A 20,408-nucleotide genomic window follows, 5' to 3' on the forward strand; every position below is an offset into this window, starting at 1 on the left:
AAGAGTCTCAGCATGAGTTGCTTAGCGTGCACGCTCTATATTCAATTTGACCAGGGGCAGATATAAAAATACCAGACCTTGGTTCTGGTTCTGATACAAAACACATGTATCATCAAATCTTGGGTGAGAACCACTTTCTCTCAGCCAGGGCATGGAAAACGGGTTGTGGAGGGGGTTTCCAGCATGTCAATGAACCAAAACCCACAGCCAAGGCAACAAAAAAGTGGCTCAAGAAGAAGCACATTAAGGTCCTGGAGTGGCCTAGCCAGTTTCCAGACCTTAATCCCATAGAAAATATGTGGAGGAAGCTGAAGGTTCGAGTTACCAAACGTCAGCCTCAAAACCTTAATGATTTGGAGAGGACCTGCAAAGAGGAATGGAACAAAATCCCTCCTAAGAGGTGTGCAAAACTGGTGGCCAACTACAAAAAACATCTGACCTCTGATTTCCAACAAGGGTTTTGCCATCAAGTACTAAGTTATGTTTTGCGGAGGGTTGTTTTTTGTTGTCATTCTCTCACCGTTAAAATAAACCTACCATTAAAATTATTGACTGATCATTTTTATGTCAGTGGGCAAACGTACAAAATCAGCAGGGGATCAAATACTCTTTTCCCCTCACCTTTGGATTTTAAATCACTTCCAGACTGTCCTTTAGAAGTACAATCACATCATTTTTGCCCTTTAACATTGCAAAAACCTATGGGATTCTATTATATTCTTAAATAGTATAAGTAGAGGCTTTCCCACTGATTTCTCAAAACCTTGGATAAATGCTGTGCTATGAGTGATGTCAGAAAAAGTTATCTCTCATGAATTATACTTTACCTACAAAGTGCCCCCTATAACATATATATGCAGTATGTTATCTTATATATGTTTGTGCCCTTGCACTATGGCAGGAATATCGTATCAGAACTAACCAACTCAGCACAATAGAGAGATCTATTGACTCTTCACAGATTCACAGATTTAAACAAACCCAAACCATCCTGTTGCTCCCCATATATTTTTAGCAAGGTCAAAATGGGTTTCCAAGTCACAGTATATACATAATATAGTAACTGCCAATTCTACATTCTATAGGTAAATATGCTATATCATTCATTATACATTCTCTTTGAAACAATAGCCCACACTGCTGAATGCTAATTGCTTTCACAAAAAATGTAATGTATAAATTACATTTATTCTACAAAATGTAAAATGCTGAAACTGCTTCAAGACTGAATTATGCATCATTATATAATTAATCCTCATTGGCCACTCTGTGCCACTAGGCCTTATACGTAATAACCTACCTTGCTGAACTTATGCTCTCTATTAGTTGAAGACAAGAACAAATAGTTAGTGTTTCACCTAATCAGGATGGGGTGCACGGCTAAAGTAAAATTTAATATACATGATGAACTTAAAAGTGCTTCTACTTGGTGCACTGCAGATCATGCGAGGAGCTAGGTACAGACTTCTGGCAGTATACTGATCGCATACACTGTTTCTAGAGAGGCAGGGGCGTAACTATAGGGGGTGCAGCAGTCGCGACTGCAACCAGGCCCTGTGATGCAGGGGGCCCATGTAGCCCCCTCTACATATGGCCGGCAGCAGCATAGGCAGCTAGAGGTACCAGTGCACCATGCACAGGGGTGGTTGGAGGTGGAGGGTGACTAGCAGAGCTCCATGCTCGAATATCGCACTGGCTGCTCTTTAGTTGTGCATTCCCCGCATGACCTGTGTCATCGGCCGGCTCCTCAGAGTACCCCTCTCCTGCTCCATGCATTGCCGCTCAGTCCGATGTCTGTTCTCCCCAGCCAGAGTCCTGCCCCCCCCTCGAGTCCGGCCCACTCTGCACTGCATACTTCTCCTGGGTAAACAAACTTTAAGCACACAGATGCAGTGCAGCCCTATGAGAGCCGGCTCGCCGGAGGACACTGCAGGCTTGTCTGCAAGCCCTCCTCCTCCCCCGTCATACAGATGATGAAAGGTCTTTCTGGGAGATATGCTGATCGCCCGTCCAGCACATGGATGGAGCCCAGGCCAACATGGATGAGTGTGTGGCCTACAGCTTGGTCATGGTGAGTGAGAGGACCCCATCCCCCACACATCATTACATACCCCCTCTATCTCCACGTGAGAAGGGACCCCTTTCTCACGTGGGGACAGGGACCCCCACCTCCCCTGGGGACAGGGACCCCTTCTCACCTGGGGGCAGTAACTTCATCTGCCCTGGAGAAAAGGACCTAATCTCTTCTGGGGACGGGGACCCCATCCTGCCTAGGGACAGTCCCCCAATGGGGCACCTAAAAATAAAAAAATAAAATAATAAAATAAAACTACTGATACCAGTGGGGGAACTACAGAGCTCACAAAGGTCATACCTGTGACCACGCCCTGAAGTTCCACCGCCGGACTCGGAGGGAAGGGCCCTGGCTGGGGTTCAGGGGGGCCCTTCATGGTTTCTTGCATCGGGGCCCTAAAGGTTCTAGTTACGCCACTGTAGAGGGGTGAATTGTGATACAAATGTTACCTGCTAGAAACTGACCTGTTCCTTAATCAAGCTGGAATGCCATCTACCATGGTAATTTTGGGCAAGGTTCATTGTCATCATGTGACCAGAAATCAGAGTCAAAATACACTGCTTCCCCTATATTAAAATGCTGAATCCTCAGGTGCATACTTTTCCCACATAACGCCCCATCTACAAATGGTTTGAATTACTTGTCACATGGTACATCTCTTTTGAATTTTTTTTGGCAGACATTAGGTGACATATTAAAGACACAGATATCTATGACTGTCCCCAAGACACTTGCAACCTTCCTATTGCCTGTTTTTATTGTGGTGGGTATGTGGTGGGTGTTTTTTATTTCATGGTGGGTATATAATGTGGTCTCAGTGCCACATGCAATCTGGTATTGCAAATAGATTGGAGCTCCTGGAAACATGGGATAGAAACCCTAGTTTATGCATCTGCTGTGTTCCATATAACCACATTAATTGTCAGCAGACATCAATAATAACCCATTATATGATTTTTTATTTTTAACAAGAAAACTACAAGGCACAGGAATTATAGTAAAATGTTACTCACCTTTCGATACTGTCTTCTGAGGTTCTTGTAGGTAAACATCTTGAAGAAATTGACCACATTGTTCATAAATTCTACAAAAGCAGATGAAGCTTCAGGAGGAGCAGACCCATTTTCAGCCTCCTCGCCTTCTCCAGCTCCTTCTCCTCCATCATCTTCATCTTCATCCTCTGCCTTTTCTTCTTCAGGTTCAGAAATCTGTGAGGCAATCTGCATCTCAAATATGGTGTCCTCGCAGAAGTTAACAAAGAGCTCCATCTTTTCAGACTCACCACCTTCATTGACCACATCAAAGATGAACTGACGTTTAGACTCTTTAACCTGAGGCATCTCCCATTGTGTTTTATTGGCCTCACTGATTTCAAAGTAGATTCTCTCTATCTTCTTGCCTGCTCCCATAATTTCAATTTTGCCTAGATAAGGTTTGAAGTAGTTTATTATACAATCTGCTAGCTCCAGGAAGGTATGTAGTCTTGTGTCATGAGGGACATGCTCTGATAAGTTGGTTAGTAAAACTGCCACATTGAAACCAATGTCTTTAGCCGGCTCTTGGAAGCGGTCGGCAAACTCTTCGAAGTTGATCATTTCATTCTCATCTGCTTCAGAGCAGGAGAGGAGGAACTGGATCTCAGATGCTGTGTACTGCTTTTGACTGTCCATTGCTTTCTGGAAATCTTTTTTGGATATGAGACCTCGAGGATCTGTGACATAGTCTCTGCAAAAAACAATGTGCATTATAAATGTCAGCGTGTCGGTCATAATTTCTTTCAATTCATTTGAGGATGAAAGAATAAAACACCAGTTTTACCTAAAAGCATCAGAGGCCACTATATCCTTTAGTTTGAGGAACATATCGAAAAATTTAAGGATCATTTCTACATTGCTTGAAGACTCTACAAGCATGTCCACCATCTGGCGAGCTATTGTTCCATTGACCACATTACCTACATAAAAATTGAAACATATTGTTAAATATATACTTTTTTACAGGGTATTTGTTTAGCAGTTTGAAGATACCAATAATATTCTTCCTGTATAGCTTATATAAACTATGGCTAGCCCAGATATATTAACCAATGGATGTTGTTTCTGGAGCCTTTAGTGCCAAGTCGTCAAGTGGCAATAAAACACATTGACATATACTACCAGTGCTATCAATCTCTAGAGGAAATGTTTCACTATTACTGTTTTCATTCTCAGAAATATTCCCTAAGTCAGCAGCATGCTAGATTGTAGAGATCTTCCATGTATCCCCCAACCGAATTATCACCAGTATCCAGTTCTAGAGCAAAATTTTTTTTATCAGATTGTGGAAATGTTACAATTTAAATAAAGGTTATCTGCTGTCTGTGTCTTCCTGCCCCAAGACCATGATTCCTCTTGCTTCTTGTCTAAGTGCCACAAGGGACAACAAGTGGGGGGAATTCACTGACTTTCACCACGCCCCCCCCCCCTGAAACGGCCTGGTACGCAAGATTCCAAGAACAAGCCTCCATGGGTTGCAGGCTCTCACCCAGGCTCAATTAGCCTTATCCTCAAATGAACCCCGCACATCCGCACCCCCAGACTGAATTGGCTTTAAGTTTGAGGATAGAGATCCTTTTACAGCCCCACAACATACCAACGCATTTTGACCTTTTTCTTCTTTTCTATTTTTGACTCCCTCGTCTTCTACCTTGTGAGAGCTAACTCTGATAAGTTGTAACCCAAGGTAGCCAAGCTACCCTACGAAAGTTTGTATGTTCACATGCTCAATGTTTGATTTTGTTACTGCCAAGAACTCTGATTGTGTTTACGTAATGTTTTTCCAGCATATTGTAATTTTCTGTACATCTATGCATTTTCCTCAATAAAAACTGTCATAAAAAAAAATAAATAAATAAAATAAATACCACTTCATCAAATTCTGCGGTGTAAGATCACTGCTGGTCTGTTAAAAAACACCTCCTGTACAAGTACTGTTAACAAAAGTAAAGCTATAAGAAGCCACATTCCCTGAAGGTTTATGACACAATTAATAAGACCTTTCAAACACATCCAGCTGCTCTTCCAGAAGACCAATATAAAAAATATGTGATATTTACAAGAATTACCTGTTTGGCATTTGTCCTATGTGCCCATTTTTGATGAATCCGCCCTGTTCAGAACAGTTTTTCTAAAACATGTTTAATCATGTACCATCATAACAATCATTGTACCCAAGTACCAGATCACCTTTTATACATGACCACGTGCTTTAAACCATACTGGCAGTAACTCTTCCACAAACATCCAATCAGGAATCCACCTTCCTCAAAACTGGAACAGGAGCACATAAAACAGACATGTCTTGTGAGGATTTAATCAGCATTCTTCCTCTAGTGTTTGACTCTGATAGTTTTGGAGACCTGGGTTCAGTATACAACACATGCCTATTAATGTTTAATAAAAGTGAAGCATAATCACCTTCCAGAAGGGAGAGCAGCATGACTACCATGTCCTTCTGAAGGTCCAACAATTCCTTTAGCAGCCCAATTTGACTGGAGTCCTGGAAAAAAAGGCACAGCAACACAACAGTCTTGAGCACAATTTACTAGTCTAATATCCTTATGTGTCACATCTCAACCTCTGAGGAAGATTGGAAGTGATAAAAGGCTTCTAAAATCCAATATAAGGAGACATTTTGCTGTATTAAATATGAGGGGTATGGGCTTCATTCAAACATTTGTGAGGCAAGTGTGTAGTCATATTTTGCATATGTAGTATGAAGGAATATAAAAAATAATTTGACTGGTTGCTGTGAGGCAATAGAGACTAAAGCAAAGTCTTCAGACACTGTTAAAGAGTGATGACATGTCCAATGTCATCTCAATGCCCTTTTGGGCACTAAACTAGCAAGGACTACAAGGTGTGGCAGTGACTATGATTATGCAGTTTTGGAAATATGCATTCATGTAATAAAATCAATTGAAAGGGTATAGCATAGCTGTCAAGATCACAATTTTATTATACAAATGTTTGGAAAAGTATTTAAAAAAAAAAAATGACCAGTACAATGATGGATATCCATCTTACCTCTGGATAGAAGCGACTCTTGAAATGATCCTTGTATGCAATGCAATAAAAACACACTTTTCAAACACTATGGCTATTACTCCCTGTGTCTGTATAAAGTGCTTCCCACCTCCCAGTAAGAAAGAGACCAAAATAAAAAAATTTTGGTTTGTTGGAATTTACTAGTGAATGTCTCACTTTAACATCTTGGAGATGTTTCTAATTTCCTTCAAGCAATACTGAAATAGCTAACATCTGTTAATAAAATTCTCCTATTGCTGGCAGTAACACCTAAGCTTTTAATAATCTTTCACTATACCAGAAGTTGATTGGTTGCCATGAAATATTGCACATTGCTGCTCTTTTAAATTTTTGAGCTTATTGAAAGTGAACCTATAACTTTGTCCTTTTAGGACAAAGCAACAGGTTCTCTTGATGGTCCACTCCGTCTAGTAATACTTGCCTGCCCAACACTCTGCCATTACTCTACTTGCATGCTAAAGCCCCAATTACAACGTCCTTTTGTAACCTCCTTGTCTGCCTGTGTTGGCACTAACAAAGAACCATGGATCACATTTGTCAGTGCTTGGCCCATCAGGTGAATGGGACTGTATTATTTGAGTTAATGAATGAATGAATATATCAGACATTTCAAAACGTTTTGGCTGGCAAATGGGGTGAGTGGGGACCACAAAGAAGGTAAGCATCTTAAACAAAGGGGGTGGGCTGTTAGTTGAACCTGTTACCTTTTCCCAATTGGGCAAAGTAAACGATTTACAGTACTTTAGGTACAACAATCCAAAGCAACCAATCAAACATAATCATCTGACAACCTAACTACAGAAAACTAAAAGCTTCCTGCTTGCTGTGGTTTACTACACATATTTACATTGCCTCATTATCTATTACAGTACTTTGATGTTTAGAGTAATATGCAAAACACTACTAAGATAATTCTTAGTGAACACAACTGCTTTTGGTTTTTCAGAAACCTTCAGACTAAACTGGTTCTTCCAAAAGTGGCTAAAGCTATCTCCCAGACTAGAAAATACCTACACATGATCCACTGATATCATATACATAATACCTGAGCTTTCTTTGCTGTGATGTGACTACCTTCATATATCTGCACCTTACTACCTCGGGAAAGGTTAAAAAAAAAAAAAGGTTACAGAAGACTTCTGTCTAAACAGATATACTACTGCTCACTCTTCTTCAATTTAAGAAAGGTATACAGCACTGTATGCCAGTACAGCTACTTGCTACATACTGTAGTTTACTGGAAATCTACTACTATCAGCAGGAACTTTCCCTTTCAATCATCTCATGCTGCCAATGAGATGCCCATTAAATTAATTGAAAATGTCTACAATCTTCTCTCATAAAGGTTTATCAAGATTTGGTCAAAGGAAGCTTCCTTGGCTAATTTATAACTGTTAAGAAAGGTTTTCCCTACCTTTGGAAAGTCTTAGCTGCAGGAGTACGAGAGACGAAAGGCACACCAGCAATGAAGGGGTTAAGCACGGAGGGGTGAGAAAGGCAGTTTAAAGTGTCTTCTCTTTCCCTGCCTCTCCACCCCAGACATTGTGCTACAGTAAAAGATGCTGCATGGAACAGACAGACAGATACCATGAGAGGGGAGGAGAAAGAGGGAGAGAGATGTGGTGTCTAGTGACTAACCAGCTTAGGATCCACTTGTTCCCTGGCTGCATGAGATGCCAGTATGTTCTGTATTGGCCTCAAATGTTTACCTATGTTCATTATACCTACCCTAGCACAGGAGTCTCCAAACTTTCTAGACAAAGGACCAGTTTACTGTCCATCAGACTTTAGGAGGGCCGGACTGTGGCCATGAGAAGTAAAATGTGAGAGCATCATTGGGAGTGAACAATCGCCCAACATTGGTGTCATTGGGAGGAATTGTACCCCATCATTAGTATCATTGGACCCCATTGTTGATGTCATTGGTAAAAAATCGTGCCCCATCTTTGGTGTCATTGGGAGTAACTCTGTCCCACTATTGAGGTCTTTGGTGGGAATTGCGCCCCACCGTTGGTGTAATTGGGAGAAATTGTGCCCTTTATTGGTGTCAGTGAATAAAATAGTGACCCAAGGGCCGGATAAAAGCAAGCAAAGGGCCCCATCTGGTCCCAGGGCCACAGTTTGGAGACCACTGCCCTAACACATAGGTGCTCAAGACATGCATTATTTGGGTTGCACTCCACAGTCTCATCCCAGTGCTCCACAGTCTCATCCCAACACCAGAGCAGGTACCAAGACTTGGGTTCACCCAAACTGCTGACATGACTAGGATTACTCTGTCTCTCCTCTTCCTTCCTCCCCCCTGTGACCGACAAATGTCAAAAAGAGCCAATTCACAATGAAAGCAATGAGATCACCCCAAGAAAAGCGGGCAATGCCCAAACGACTCCGTACTGTCACACGGCTGCTGGCAAAACAAGGGGGAAGATGGGTATGATAAGGGAAATTGACAGAGAGAGAGAGAGAGAGAGAGAAAAAGAAAGAGAAAAATAAAATAATAGGTGGATGAAAGTTAAAGAGGATGGCAGAGATATGAAGGACAAAGAGCACTCGGTAGAAAAAGTCCTACAACTACAACCCATCAACAGGTAGCTGATCAGAAGGCCTGAACCAATTACAAACTACTCACTTTGTTATGGGGACTTTTTTTAGATTGAAAAAAAAAATAGGATGCAATATCTGAAAAGGCATACATTTGCATCATCCTTCTTAGTTTTCCTTTTTTGTGTCCTTGAGGAGCTCAAGGAGACCCCGTCACCAGACCATTTCAACAAACATTTTTCTATAAGATTCAATGTGCACAAACATATTTTAGGCATGTTATTAACTGTAAATGCCTCCTTTGTGTAGACATGCAAAAGCCCTGGGAAAGCTGCGGGGTACCATCATTTTGGATGTGACATCAGCAACCCTAGCAGACTTGGAGCTGTCACTCAAATGACACACTATAGTATTCTTCTTCCCTGGTTGCTACAAAATATTGTGTAGGGTGGTGAAGGGAGAGGTAGAGATCCCGGGTCACCCCAGACACTAATTATTATCACAGAAGAGGAGAAGATTATGTTGTGCAAGGTGGAAGAGGTGTATGCAAGGGAGTTGACTGTTCTAAAGTAGTCAATTTGTTACTGATTTTAGATACACTTTGTAAGTTCTATAAAACATTTTGTTTATGAAAAGAAGAAATGCTGAAAATAAGCATATAAAAGACTTGGTTTGTTTTGTGCTTATAACTGTAATTTTTTGGTAACAGGGTCTTTGAATAAATGTATAACCTAAACCTGCTTTCAAAGGACTTTTCTAAAGTGTCTCTATATCTGGCAGTCAAAGGGCATGTTTTGAACCAAATGAGGCTACCTGGGTTTCGAATGGGTTTACTTTTTCTGGTGGTATCCAGAAAAACCAAGGCTGAACTTCAACTAGAAAGTTTTTTAACTACATTTTAAACTACATTTTATTGACTAAAGATAAATGAAGACTCATGATAAAAATCGTTGTTATTCAAAGTTTGTTCCCCATGACAGTAGGATAAGGGAAAGTCATACTTTTGTAATTGGTTTCTTGAAGGCACTGAAACAGGCACGATAAGTGGGAGCAACCACAACACCTAAGGAACAGGGTTGGAAAGTATGGCAGGAAGATCTCACTGTTAAAGAATCCATAGCGTATAGGAATCCAGGGGATAACCAAGTCCATCATGCTCTGCCCATAACTATATTTTTAGTTATACATTTTTTTTAGCTATAAACTTTTAGTATGTCTGCCAAAATACTTAGGTATGCATTTCTTTTCTATCAAAGTGGTTCCTTGCTAATCACTGGCCTATAAACCCTTTGAAGTTATATGGAGAGTACCGGCAAAGGATGGACACAGTTATCCAATATTCACTCTGAAAGGCCCCAGTAAACCCCTGCCTATATCCCAGTTCAGAAAATTGCCACTTTAACTAGCACTTTTCTGACAAGAGGAGAGATAGAATATGAAGGCACTAGATGAAATCATAAGGAGGACAGAGTGAATCAGTCTGTGAGAACAAAGACAAAGGAAGAATGAGCGACAGACACAAAGACGGGAAGGGAGCACGTCTAGCTTAGACACTATAAGGAAACGCAGCCGTGCCACAGAGAAATATTCTTACGCCATTTCGTAGTCCTCCATTTTGGGGCATCTGTTATGTATTAGAATAAAAGTATTATTCAGAATCACTCCACACCAAACTTTATTACACTGCTACCCAACTGAGTTACAAAGGAAATTAACCACAGCTGTAACTCAAGAGTGCCTACTGATATGGGCAACACACATTTGTAATAAAGGTCTTCATACATAACAGAACTAAGCTTGCACTCTCTGAAGGCTGACCATCCCATGCTGCAATATAAGGAGACACTCACTCTCATCAGATCAACTGTAATCTTATCTTAGCGAGCAACACTTGCATTCCTTGAACATGCAGCTACGGAAAGCACTCATGTTATTCACACACATAAATAAGAATTAAAGTGTATTTTCCTTTTTATTTTTTTACCTTTGGATAGAGTAGAGAAGGTTTGAGGACTCTGTGTCCCCGCTGGAGAGTCAACCTCTCTATTTGCCCTAAAGACCATTCAACGGGACAGTAATGGGAAATGTAATATTTAACAGTTGACACTGGAACTAGAGGTGAGCAGAAATCCTCCTATGTACACACTTGTTCTGGTATCAACTGACTAAGAAGGAATTTTGACTCACTTTGGAAAAATATTCTCTCACTTTCCGGTGTGTCTCTATGACAGAAAGTGAAGGGAAATCACCCAAATAGGTATTCAAGCAACAACAAAAATTTGAAATGATCTTAAGCCTCGTACACACGATCGGATTGTTGGCCAACAAAACCATGTAATTTTGAAGGGCGTTGGCCCAAACTTGTCTTGCATACATACTGCCACACAATTGTTGGCCAACAATTTTGAATGTAGTGGCGTACTACGTTGTTTTTAAACTCTTTAGCGTCTCTATTTGGGCTACTTCTGCTAATTTCATGTTAGTAGAAGTTTGGCGAGTGTTGATTCACCCTTTTCATGTTGCGCTTTTCAGTTAGATTCTGAACAGCCGTTAGTCAACAGGCCATGTTGCAGAATCTGAGGCGATAACGTGTTATTTATTATTGGCCTTGGAGTTATTGCTTTGACATTATTTTTTTGGTTGAATAATGATTTGATTTGGTATATTTTCTATATTTTTGGATGCATAGAATGCACTTTTTGGTTAAGTTCTATTGGCAGATAGCATGTCTAATTTTATTTGTTTTCTTTTTTTTAATGCACAATAAAAAAATTGTGGAGAATAATGCTTGGCTATGTGTTTTACTTTAAATGACATTTTGGGAGTAGGCAGTAACATTTTAAAACATACAATGTCAAATTAACAAGGGATACCAACATAGTTGTATCTTTGATCTTAAAAACTATGGGACAATGGCATTGTGGTAGCTTGCCCAAATAAAAAAAAAAAAAAAAAGCATAATAATATTATTCTCGATATCACTAGAAAGAAAAAGCCTTTGAACATTTGTTTGCAATAACTCCATCAGTATCACCAGCAAAGCAGCTTAATTTTTATCCCATTAACGAAGAAGAGAATGTGCACTGCATTTCGAGATTTCATAATTTGCCACGTCACAAATGTTAATTCTCCATTATGAATGCTAGCTTACAAGACTGACTGCTTCTGGCTCATCCTTGCTTCCATACATGGTGTTTGTACTTTGAACTTTTGTCCGACAGACTTGTGTACACACGCTCGGAAAGTCCGACAACAGAAATTTGTCCGTGGAAAATTTATAAACCTGCCATCCAAAATTTGTCCACAGAAAGTTGGCCAGCAATTGTCCGATGAAGCATACACATGGTCAGATTTTCTGCCGACAGCCTGTCATTACACATTTCCTGTCAGAAAATCCGATCGTGTGTACGAGGCTTAAGATATAGCAGTCAACAAAGGAAAGCCGTTACATTTTGGGGGCTAAGAGAGTCATCCTTTATCAGGGCTGAGAAGAGGGAGTTCTAAAGTCCACACTACTTTGAGTGCTAATAGTGTCAGGAAATTTCTATGCCTCATAAGAGCCAGTGGTTTGGCAGGGGTTATCATTTGTCTTGGCTATTGGGTTATCATTTGTCTTGTCTTATCAGATTTCTATAAGGACCACCTGTAAGGCCACCATATGGGTGGCGAGCTGCCAACTAACCAACAAACCAATACCAGGACACATGCCCACCAAAACTAATCGATGAACCCACAACTCCTGTGTACTATTACACAGGCAAAAAAAAATCTGACAGATTAAACCATTCTTTATTCTATCCAAAACACAAAAAAAAGTTTAGAACAGATACACTTTAACTTTCTGAAGAGCATACATTCCATAATGTACAGTATACATACGTATAAATCCAATTATATTGTAATGCATGTGCACCATAAAACACTCTAATTTACATATATAAAAAAACATTTAGTGATGTAAGTCAATTAGTAGAAGGGTGAATGTTAAAGCAGTGTTCCACCCAAAAGTGGAACTTCCGCTTATCTGTCCCCCCCTCCAGTGGCATACGTACATATGGCACCTTTCAGTGGGAGGGGAACGGGTATCTGTTTTTGACAGGTACCCTTCCCACTAGGTTCACAGCTGCTGGGCCAGTTAGAGAGCGCAGCACGCTTAGCGCATGCGGAGTAGGTAAACGGCTGTGAAGCCAAAAGGCTTCACTGACGGTTTCCCCTACGATGAATGGATGTGGCAGCACCTGACAGCTGATCCAAAAAGCCATCATGGGCTCCCTGGACAGGTAAGTGTCCATGTATTGAAAGTCAGCGGCTTCAGTATTTGTAGCTGTTGACTTTTAGTTTTTCTTCCCCAAGTTGGAACTCCTCTTTAAAATTACTAAAAAGGAATTTCCACCATTTAAATGAAATGCACCTTTGTTGCTACAAAGAAGCGTCCCCAATTCTTGTATCCTCCTTCTACGTAACAGGAAGCCCTTATTAATGAGGTGGACAAGGCTATCCATGCTCCATGGTCATAATACTAGAAACCCCGTACCCCCTATAGAGTTAGAGAGAGGGAGGATGCAACAGAAGGGCATCTCTGTATTATGAGATGGATGAGTCTTTTCCAACCAGCAGAATACATTTTTACAAATAAGAGAACCTGACCTAAATGTTTCTTTTATATAAATTGATTTTCAATCCTATTCCATCCAGGGGTGAACTTTATACGAATCAACATAATCCACAATTGGGATCTTGAGTGTGAGGGTAAACAGTTTAGCCATTATAGGAACTTTCGAGAACAAAGGTCTACGCTTGCAACAAAGGTGTCTATATCCCCCATAGATATCAATCAGACAACAGCTTTTATTTTTCTTGGGGAAATTGAAAAGAAAAAGAAGATTGGTTTCTTCGGACAGCTCAGACACTTTACCTTTTCTCCAGGTGCTGTATGTGATGCCTAATAAAACTGTTTAGTTAACTAGGTTTAGTACCTATTATTTTATTGAAAATAACAACACTCGTACAATGAATATAACGACTCATTCATCACATCTCCACAATAGGGAGCATTCACTCACATCATGATATATTGCTTGCTAAAATAAAGCTACACTCAAGGAGTGCCAGGTGGATAGGTCTTCCATTAGTAAACAACAGTTTTTGAAGTCTAAAACAGAACAGGTATTTTTTATGCGCACATTTTTTTTTAAACTGATGTAACTGGGTTTTTATAAGATAAAAGGAAAAGGTCCTGATTACCCTGTAGAGGAACAGTGAAAGAAAGCTGTAATATAAAGAGCAGGAGTAACACATACCTGGGCTAGTTTCATCATCATATGAGCAAAGACATGCAGGAAACCCACTACTGCATCCCATAGACGGCTGTGGGCCAGACTTTGCTGGTTGCCTGTGCAGGGACCCTAGGGGGTGAAAAACATAGTGTGTACTGAAATAACAATTTAAAAAAAAAAGTACATTTGTAGTACCATTAAAGCCAGCACTGCTTGCCCAGTTTATTTAACCTTCTCCCCAGGTAAGCTCATACTTGGCAAGGTGTTATGAGCATTGTTGCATCATTGTTGTGTCAGGTCACAGGTGCTGGGGGTGCACTTCAATGTAAGGAGTACACGGTTGCAGACCCTTTAACTCCTGGTACCTGAATATATTCTGTAAGACTGTTGAAAACTTGCTTTGCTACAGACATGGCCTTGGAAAAGTTTCTTTTGCCCTGTTCATCAATGATGTCCTTGCCAGAGTAATACCAGTAAAAATCGCTGATGGATTCCTGAGGTTGGGAACAATATAAAAAAAAAAAAGAAGTGATGAGTAAACTTTATACAGAATAGTGTATATATTAAAGAATAGTATTGTATATATGGCTGCTGGAACTTACCTGGAGGCGTAGCAGATAATCAACTGTACAAATGATAATGTTGATGGTAGTGGTATTGCCTGTCTGTGTACGCAAGTAGTTCTGAAAATCTGAAAAAAATTTGCAAAAGAATGTGCAACATAAGGTACTGCCCAATGAGAACTATAATGTAGCAGTCCCACCATTTGATTTTGTAGGGCTTCCCACAACCTGACATAACAGGGTCCCTTCTGACCACTACTTCTCCTATGTAATGTAAATGAACCATCCTTGCAACCATCCCACAATGTCAGAACTAACGCATGGTCCTCATGCAGAATATCACCCCTATGCACCTATACAGACCTGCATGAGTTCTGCTGTGTACAGAACTACATACCTACCCACCTCCACTTAATGCAAAACTATTAGTTGCAGAACTCTCTTTATATCAATCTACATATGGCCTATATTGGTTATGCTGTCTCAAGATACAGTGTCATTTTATAGATGTAGGATAAAGCCAAACTCCAGGCATATTTTGAGTAGAAGAAAAGGCTGCCGCACACTGGATAGATCAAAAGGACCCATGTTTATTGCAGAAACTGTCCACGGACCCAGGGCCATCTTTAAGGCAGAGCAAAAGGGGCAGCTGCCCTGGGCCCTGTCATTGTTGTGCGGCCCAAAGCAGCTGCCTCATACTTGCCAACTATACAAGTGTAAATTCCCTTGTCCCTTGAAGTTTTAGTCCTATGCTGTGTCCCAATATCTGTGTGAAGTGATAGTACTAATGTTGCCCAGCTCTGCCCTATTGTTGTGTACAGATAACTCACCTGAAGACCCTGTGCTTACATGTAAATAACCGGCATTCATATGTATCAATATCAATAGTGGCGGCATTACTAAGTAAATAGATGCGGCCGGCAGCATTGATATGTAAATAAAGGTGGCATTCATATGTGTATCATGCTCACCTGCAGTGAGGAGATGATGTGCTGTAACCTCCAGCAACCAATCAGTGAGCAGTATTACTTTACAGTAATCTCTAGTAACCAATTAACAAGCAGAAATCATTTGCTGTAACCTCTAGCAACTAATCAGTGAGCCGTAATGTGTGCTGTAACCTCTAGCAACCAGTAATGATATGCTGTAACCGCTGGTAATCAATCACAATTGCTGCCTGATTTGATACAGTAAACTTATTTTATTTGAAGTCTAGCTGATATTTATTGTATGTCTCAGAGCAGGTGGAGAGCAAAACTGCATGGGGAGGGGGCCCCCCAAGCATTTTTGCCCAGGGTCCAATCAGTATTAAAGACGGCCCTGCACGGACCTGTACAGTCCTATCCTAGGGCAGGGACTATCATTGCCTTTTTTGTTGACAGTTTCTACAATAAATGTGGGCACTTGTGATCTATCCAGTGTACGGCAGGCTTTTCTTTTATTTCCATTTGGAGCGTGTGGACGGCTCAGCTTGCTTCTTGCATCTGGAGTTTGAGTGGCACCAGGGAGCAGTAGCCGGGGAGCGCAGAGTCCGTTTAATATGATATCATCCAGGCAAGTTTTGTTCAGATTTGGGACAGAGGGGTGAATACTTCTGTCTAGTTTGTAGTGCTGTATGTGACCTCTATGGGAAAACTTTTCCTTACTTCCTGCCCCTATAAACTCAGGACAAGAAATGGAGAGAGCTTTTGTTTTCAGGCCAAAATGTCACAAACTTTGTAATGATCCCCTATTCTACTAAATATGTTTTTTAATCAGGGCGTGATTGTGTTTTTTTTTTTTTACTGTAGCAATAAAGATCTTCACAGACATATTGGTGGTATATGGATGAGCTAACTCACAGAGAGAAGCTTTATCTGGCAACTCAATCTAAACTACATTCCATGTGAGTGATTTCTGAGGGAGAGTAGACTGAGAAAATGGTTCCTCCAGCTTGCCACAGACTAATTCTCCCAGGATGCCCTTTTACTATACAGGGTCACCTGACTGGATCTCAAAGACTGTGTTTTAAATTATACTGTTGCTGTATATTGTAGCAGATCAGGAGTGTGTTCATGTAGACTTGAGAATGTAGTCTTAGGCCGCGTACACACGGGCGGACTGTTCGCCCAACTTAGTCCGCTGAACAGTGTTTCAGCGGACAGTCCGCTCGTGTGTGGGCTTCAGCGGACTGTTTCAGCGGACAGTCTGACGAACAAAGTCTTACGGAATTTCCTTAAGACAGTCCGTTCAAACTTGGTTTTGTCCGTCCAAACTTGGTTTCAGCGGAGAGTCCGCTCGTGTGTAGGCAAGTTGGACGGACTAAGTATCGCGCATGCTCAGAAAGGGTTTACACGGCCGAAGGTTGCATTGCAGTGTATAGGACGTCGTTTTTCTAGTCCCGTCGTACGTGCTGTACACGTCATCACGCACGTTTTCAGCGGACTGTTCGTTCATCGTGTGTGGTCAAGTCCGTTCATGCTAATTTTGAACGGACTGTTTGTCGGATTGTTTGACGAACTTAGTTGGGCGAACAGTCCGCCCGTGTGTACGCGGCCTTAGGTCTCTGGTTCTACCCTGAAGAGTTTTACAATGATCCAACAAAACAATGGCTGAATGAACCTCTATTGGTCTTTTGGCTGAATAAACCTCTATTTCATACCATTATTGTGTCCCTCACAAAGCAGCTGAAGGAAGCGGAACAGATCCTGAGTGAACTGGTCATCCGCCATTACTTTCTCCCCTAGATTTGTTGATCATAGAAAATGGTAAAAATTAGAGACAGGGCACATATTACGAAGGGCAACAGTAAAGACAGGAGCAGAACATAATACATAAGAAGCAAATCTGGAAAGTGGTGATAAAACTGGTTGGAGAAACAGAAAGGAAAGGAAAGGAAAGAATGGGAACAAAACACCATCTGATCTGGTGAGACACCAAGTCACGAGATATGAATAGGAAAAAAAGAATTAGAAGGAAAAAAGAATGGAAGCAGAAGAAAAAAGCAACACAAAAGTCTAAAATTGATAGGATAGAGAGAAAAAGTGAGAAAATGCAAAGATAATCACATACAGAATTTAGAAAAAGAGAGAAAAGGTCAAAAGAAGAACAAACAGCAGCAGACTTGTGGGTTATAATCCAGCTTCGTGATAATCACTCAGAGAAAAGTTAGTTTGTTCCCAAACTCAACACACTACAAACCAGAAGACACTGAACTTGTGCAGTTAGGTTGCCAGCAGGTGGTGAAGAGAAAGGTAACCTTACAGACTGATCTTCTAGTCAGCTAGACCTTGACATAAAGTTGAATGGCTATATAAATACTGATATCTAAAGCCAAAACCTTTTATTTTTATTTTGCATTGGGTAGAAGATATTTAAAACCTCTGCTAGGTGGTGTTTTTTTGTCATCTGTATCCCTTTAGAGAGATTTCTCTGCATTTCCTGTCCTATAGAATGACGAGGCTGAGGTGAAAATCTTTCCAAAGCAAGGGAAACTCCCTCCTAAAGAGTTGTCCTCAGAAAAGTGTCCTTATTAAAATATTTGCCCTTGCCTCCTGTTTAGTTGTTATCTCAAAATGTTGGAATTCCTTAACTTTCAACTCTATTTACAAAGGCTCTTACTACCCTATCCAAAAAAGTGTTGGCTTTAAATACATTTTAAGACCCACAACCAATAGCCTTATGTACAGTACACTTTGCACAAAACAGTAATCACTATGACCACCACTGGCTCAGTTACTATTACTAGGGAGATGGCCTGAAGTATGAAGGCTCTGGTTTCTGTAAGGTCACCGTAATTCACTGACACCGGAGGCTTTGGTAGGAATGGGGGTCAAAGACTAGTTGGGAAAGTAGGAGGACCACATTGCAAGTGAATTAGTGGTGATGGAATTCGCTCAGCTGGCCATGGCTACATCTTTCAATTACATCTACATATGAATGCAACAATGCATATACATCAAGAAGTAACATACCAAGTACATAAACTCCAGGTTAAGTCTCAGTAATTACATGTTAACTGGAACTCTTAGCCAAAGCAGCTTCATTACCTCTGCACAGCATTTGTACAAGGCTGATTACTATATTTAAGGTAGGACCTTAAAGAGATATACAAGTGATCAATGCATTAATACTTATTGTATGGGATGCACCACAATACTGTCATATACAATAGTGGTGTATAAAGTGATAACACTGTTTTCCCGGGGATCCGTTTTCCTTATGTACGTCAGAGTTTTGATATATAATCACCAAATATTCTATACAAGGACTAAATACTCTTTGTTTGGGGTGGCCATGGCCAGCTGAGGAAGAGAGGAGAAGGGAGGAGAGTGATCTGTTAGTAAAAGCACTGGTGGAGTGAGGTTTAAATGAACATTTACCCTGTTCACGGTTGATGACTGGGTACCAAGTAGGTCAGGGAATGAAAGAGGCAGGCAGGAAAAGGAGGGGGGCACAACCACATGTCAGGGAACAGGAAGGAAAACGTGAATATCATTAAATCAAACACATTAATTGGATGGCGCCAAGAATAGAACAGTCCCTGCCCACTTCCCAAAAAAGAAAAGAAAGAGAAAGATACAGTACAACTGTAATACAGATCATATTATTGATTGGGTGCTTAGAGGTGATGGAATTAGGAAAGAGATGGGTTGGTTGGGGAAAATGCAAGTCAGATATACATGAAGATAAAGTTACAGATAGCGGGACATTAAATATAACTTTATGATCTTATAAACATTACTTGTACTAGAATTAAAAAACAGTAACCTAAGCAAAATTACCTTACTGAAAAAAAAATTACAAAATGTATATAATGAACTATAATTCCATGTACTTTACATAGAGTTGCTCAAAAAATCTTAAAACAAATACAGACATTTTCATTATTTAGTAACATTTAAATAAATTACAAAGAATACAATGTTGAGTTAGAATATTTATGAAGCAGTCAACTTTCTGCCTGTAAAACAAATAAAAATTAACCATAACTGAATCCAACCATACAGTTTAAAACATTTAGGGTGGATTCACACTGTTCTGTGTGTGCGTTAAAGAATGCATTGTTATGCGCACACCTAGGTGGGAATGGGCCCATATAGTTGCCATTATTCTTTAACACTAAACTGGAGCACATAGATGTGAACCTTCTCCATAAGAAAGAGTAAGAACTTCTAATTGCAATGCATCTTCATTCAGCAAAATGCATGAGGTTTGCCACATAAAAAATAATAAATAAGTGTAAAAGAGCTCTTAAAGAATTTTTAAGTTACATGATAATATAGCTGGTGTCCTGGTGACATAATTTACATTGGTTCTACAGTAAATACTGTATATGCTGCAACATGATAACCTATCACTCAAGTATAAAACTGTAAAGTCAGGGAATCCAGTAACAGTCAAATGTTAACATTATTGGCATTTCATTTATGGGTAGGCCTGGAGGTATGAACTACCCAGTGGCTTCCTATATTTCTCATAAACTCCATTTTCCTCTCTGGCGTTTCCCACTTAAAGCAAAGCTCCACCCAAAAGGGGAAGCTCCCCTTATATGCCTCCTCACCCCCTTCGGTGCCACATTTGAAACCTTTCGTGAGGCAGGGGGGAGTGGGCACTGGGTCTTAACAGGTACCAGCGCCCACTTCCGGGTAATCTTGCTGCGCGAGATCATCCGAAAGTTTGGCCCCCGTCGTCCTTACCCAGCTGCTGGGCCATTGAGGTAGCGCAGCGCACTTTGTGCATGTGCAGTAGGGAACCATCTGAAGCTGCAAGGCTTTACTGCCGGTTTCCCTTAGACACAATGGTGGTGGCAGCACCCGAGAGCGGATTGGAAAAATTGAGCTGGGGTGCTGACATCGCTGGATTCCTGGACGGGTAAATGTCCTAATAT

General features: G+C 40.7%; 1 protein-coding gene across 13 annotated transcripts in view; it reads right to left on the reverse strand.

Annotated features, from left to right (window-relative positions):
* RYR1 (ryanodine receptor 1) overlaps positions 1–20,408 on the reverse strand; it is a 347,489-nt gene that overhangs the window by 24,324 nt on the left and 302,757 nt on the right. For 4 of the 13 annotated variants that reach the window (XM_077480582.1, XM_077480575.1, XM_077480542.1 and 1 more), the window contains 8 exons: positions 18,901–18,918; positions 17,181–17,261; positions 14,579–14,667; positions 14,342–14,470; positions 14,001–14,105; positions 5,530–5,611; positions 3,893–4,028; positions 3,088–3,799 (listed from right to left, as the gene is read on the reverse strand). In XM_077480582.1, the coding sequence (XP_077336708.1) occupies positions 3,088–3,799; positions 3,893–4,028; positions 5,530–5,611; positions 14,001–14,105; positions 14,342–14,470; positions 14,579–14,667; positions 17,181–17,261; positions 18,901–18,918 (1,352 nt within the window). Of the gene's footprint in view, positions 1–3,087; positions 3,800–3,892; positions 4,029–5,529; positions 5,612–6,138; positions 6,169–10,294; positions 10,325–14,000; positions 14,106–14,341; positions 14,471–14,578; positions 14,668–17,180; positions 17,262–18,900; positions 18,919–20,408 lie in introns of all 13 variants that reach the window. The other 9 variants (XM_077480509.1, XM_077480491.1, XM_077480482.1 and 6 more) reach the window with 4 other exon arrangements.

Source organism: Lithobates pipiens, unplaced genomic scaffold, assembly GCF_037356315.1.
Source record: "Lithobates pipiens isolate NorthernLeopardFrog02 unplaced genomic scaffold, aLitPip1_a1.2 Scaffold_1, whole genome shotgun sequence".
In the NCBI taxonomy this organism is placed as follows: domain Eukaryota; kingdom Metazoa; phylum Chordata; class Amphibia; order Anura; family Ranidae; genus Lithobates; species Lithobates pipiens.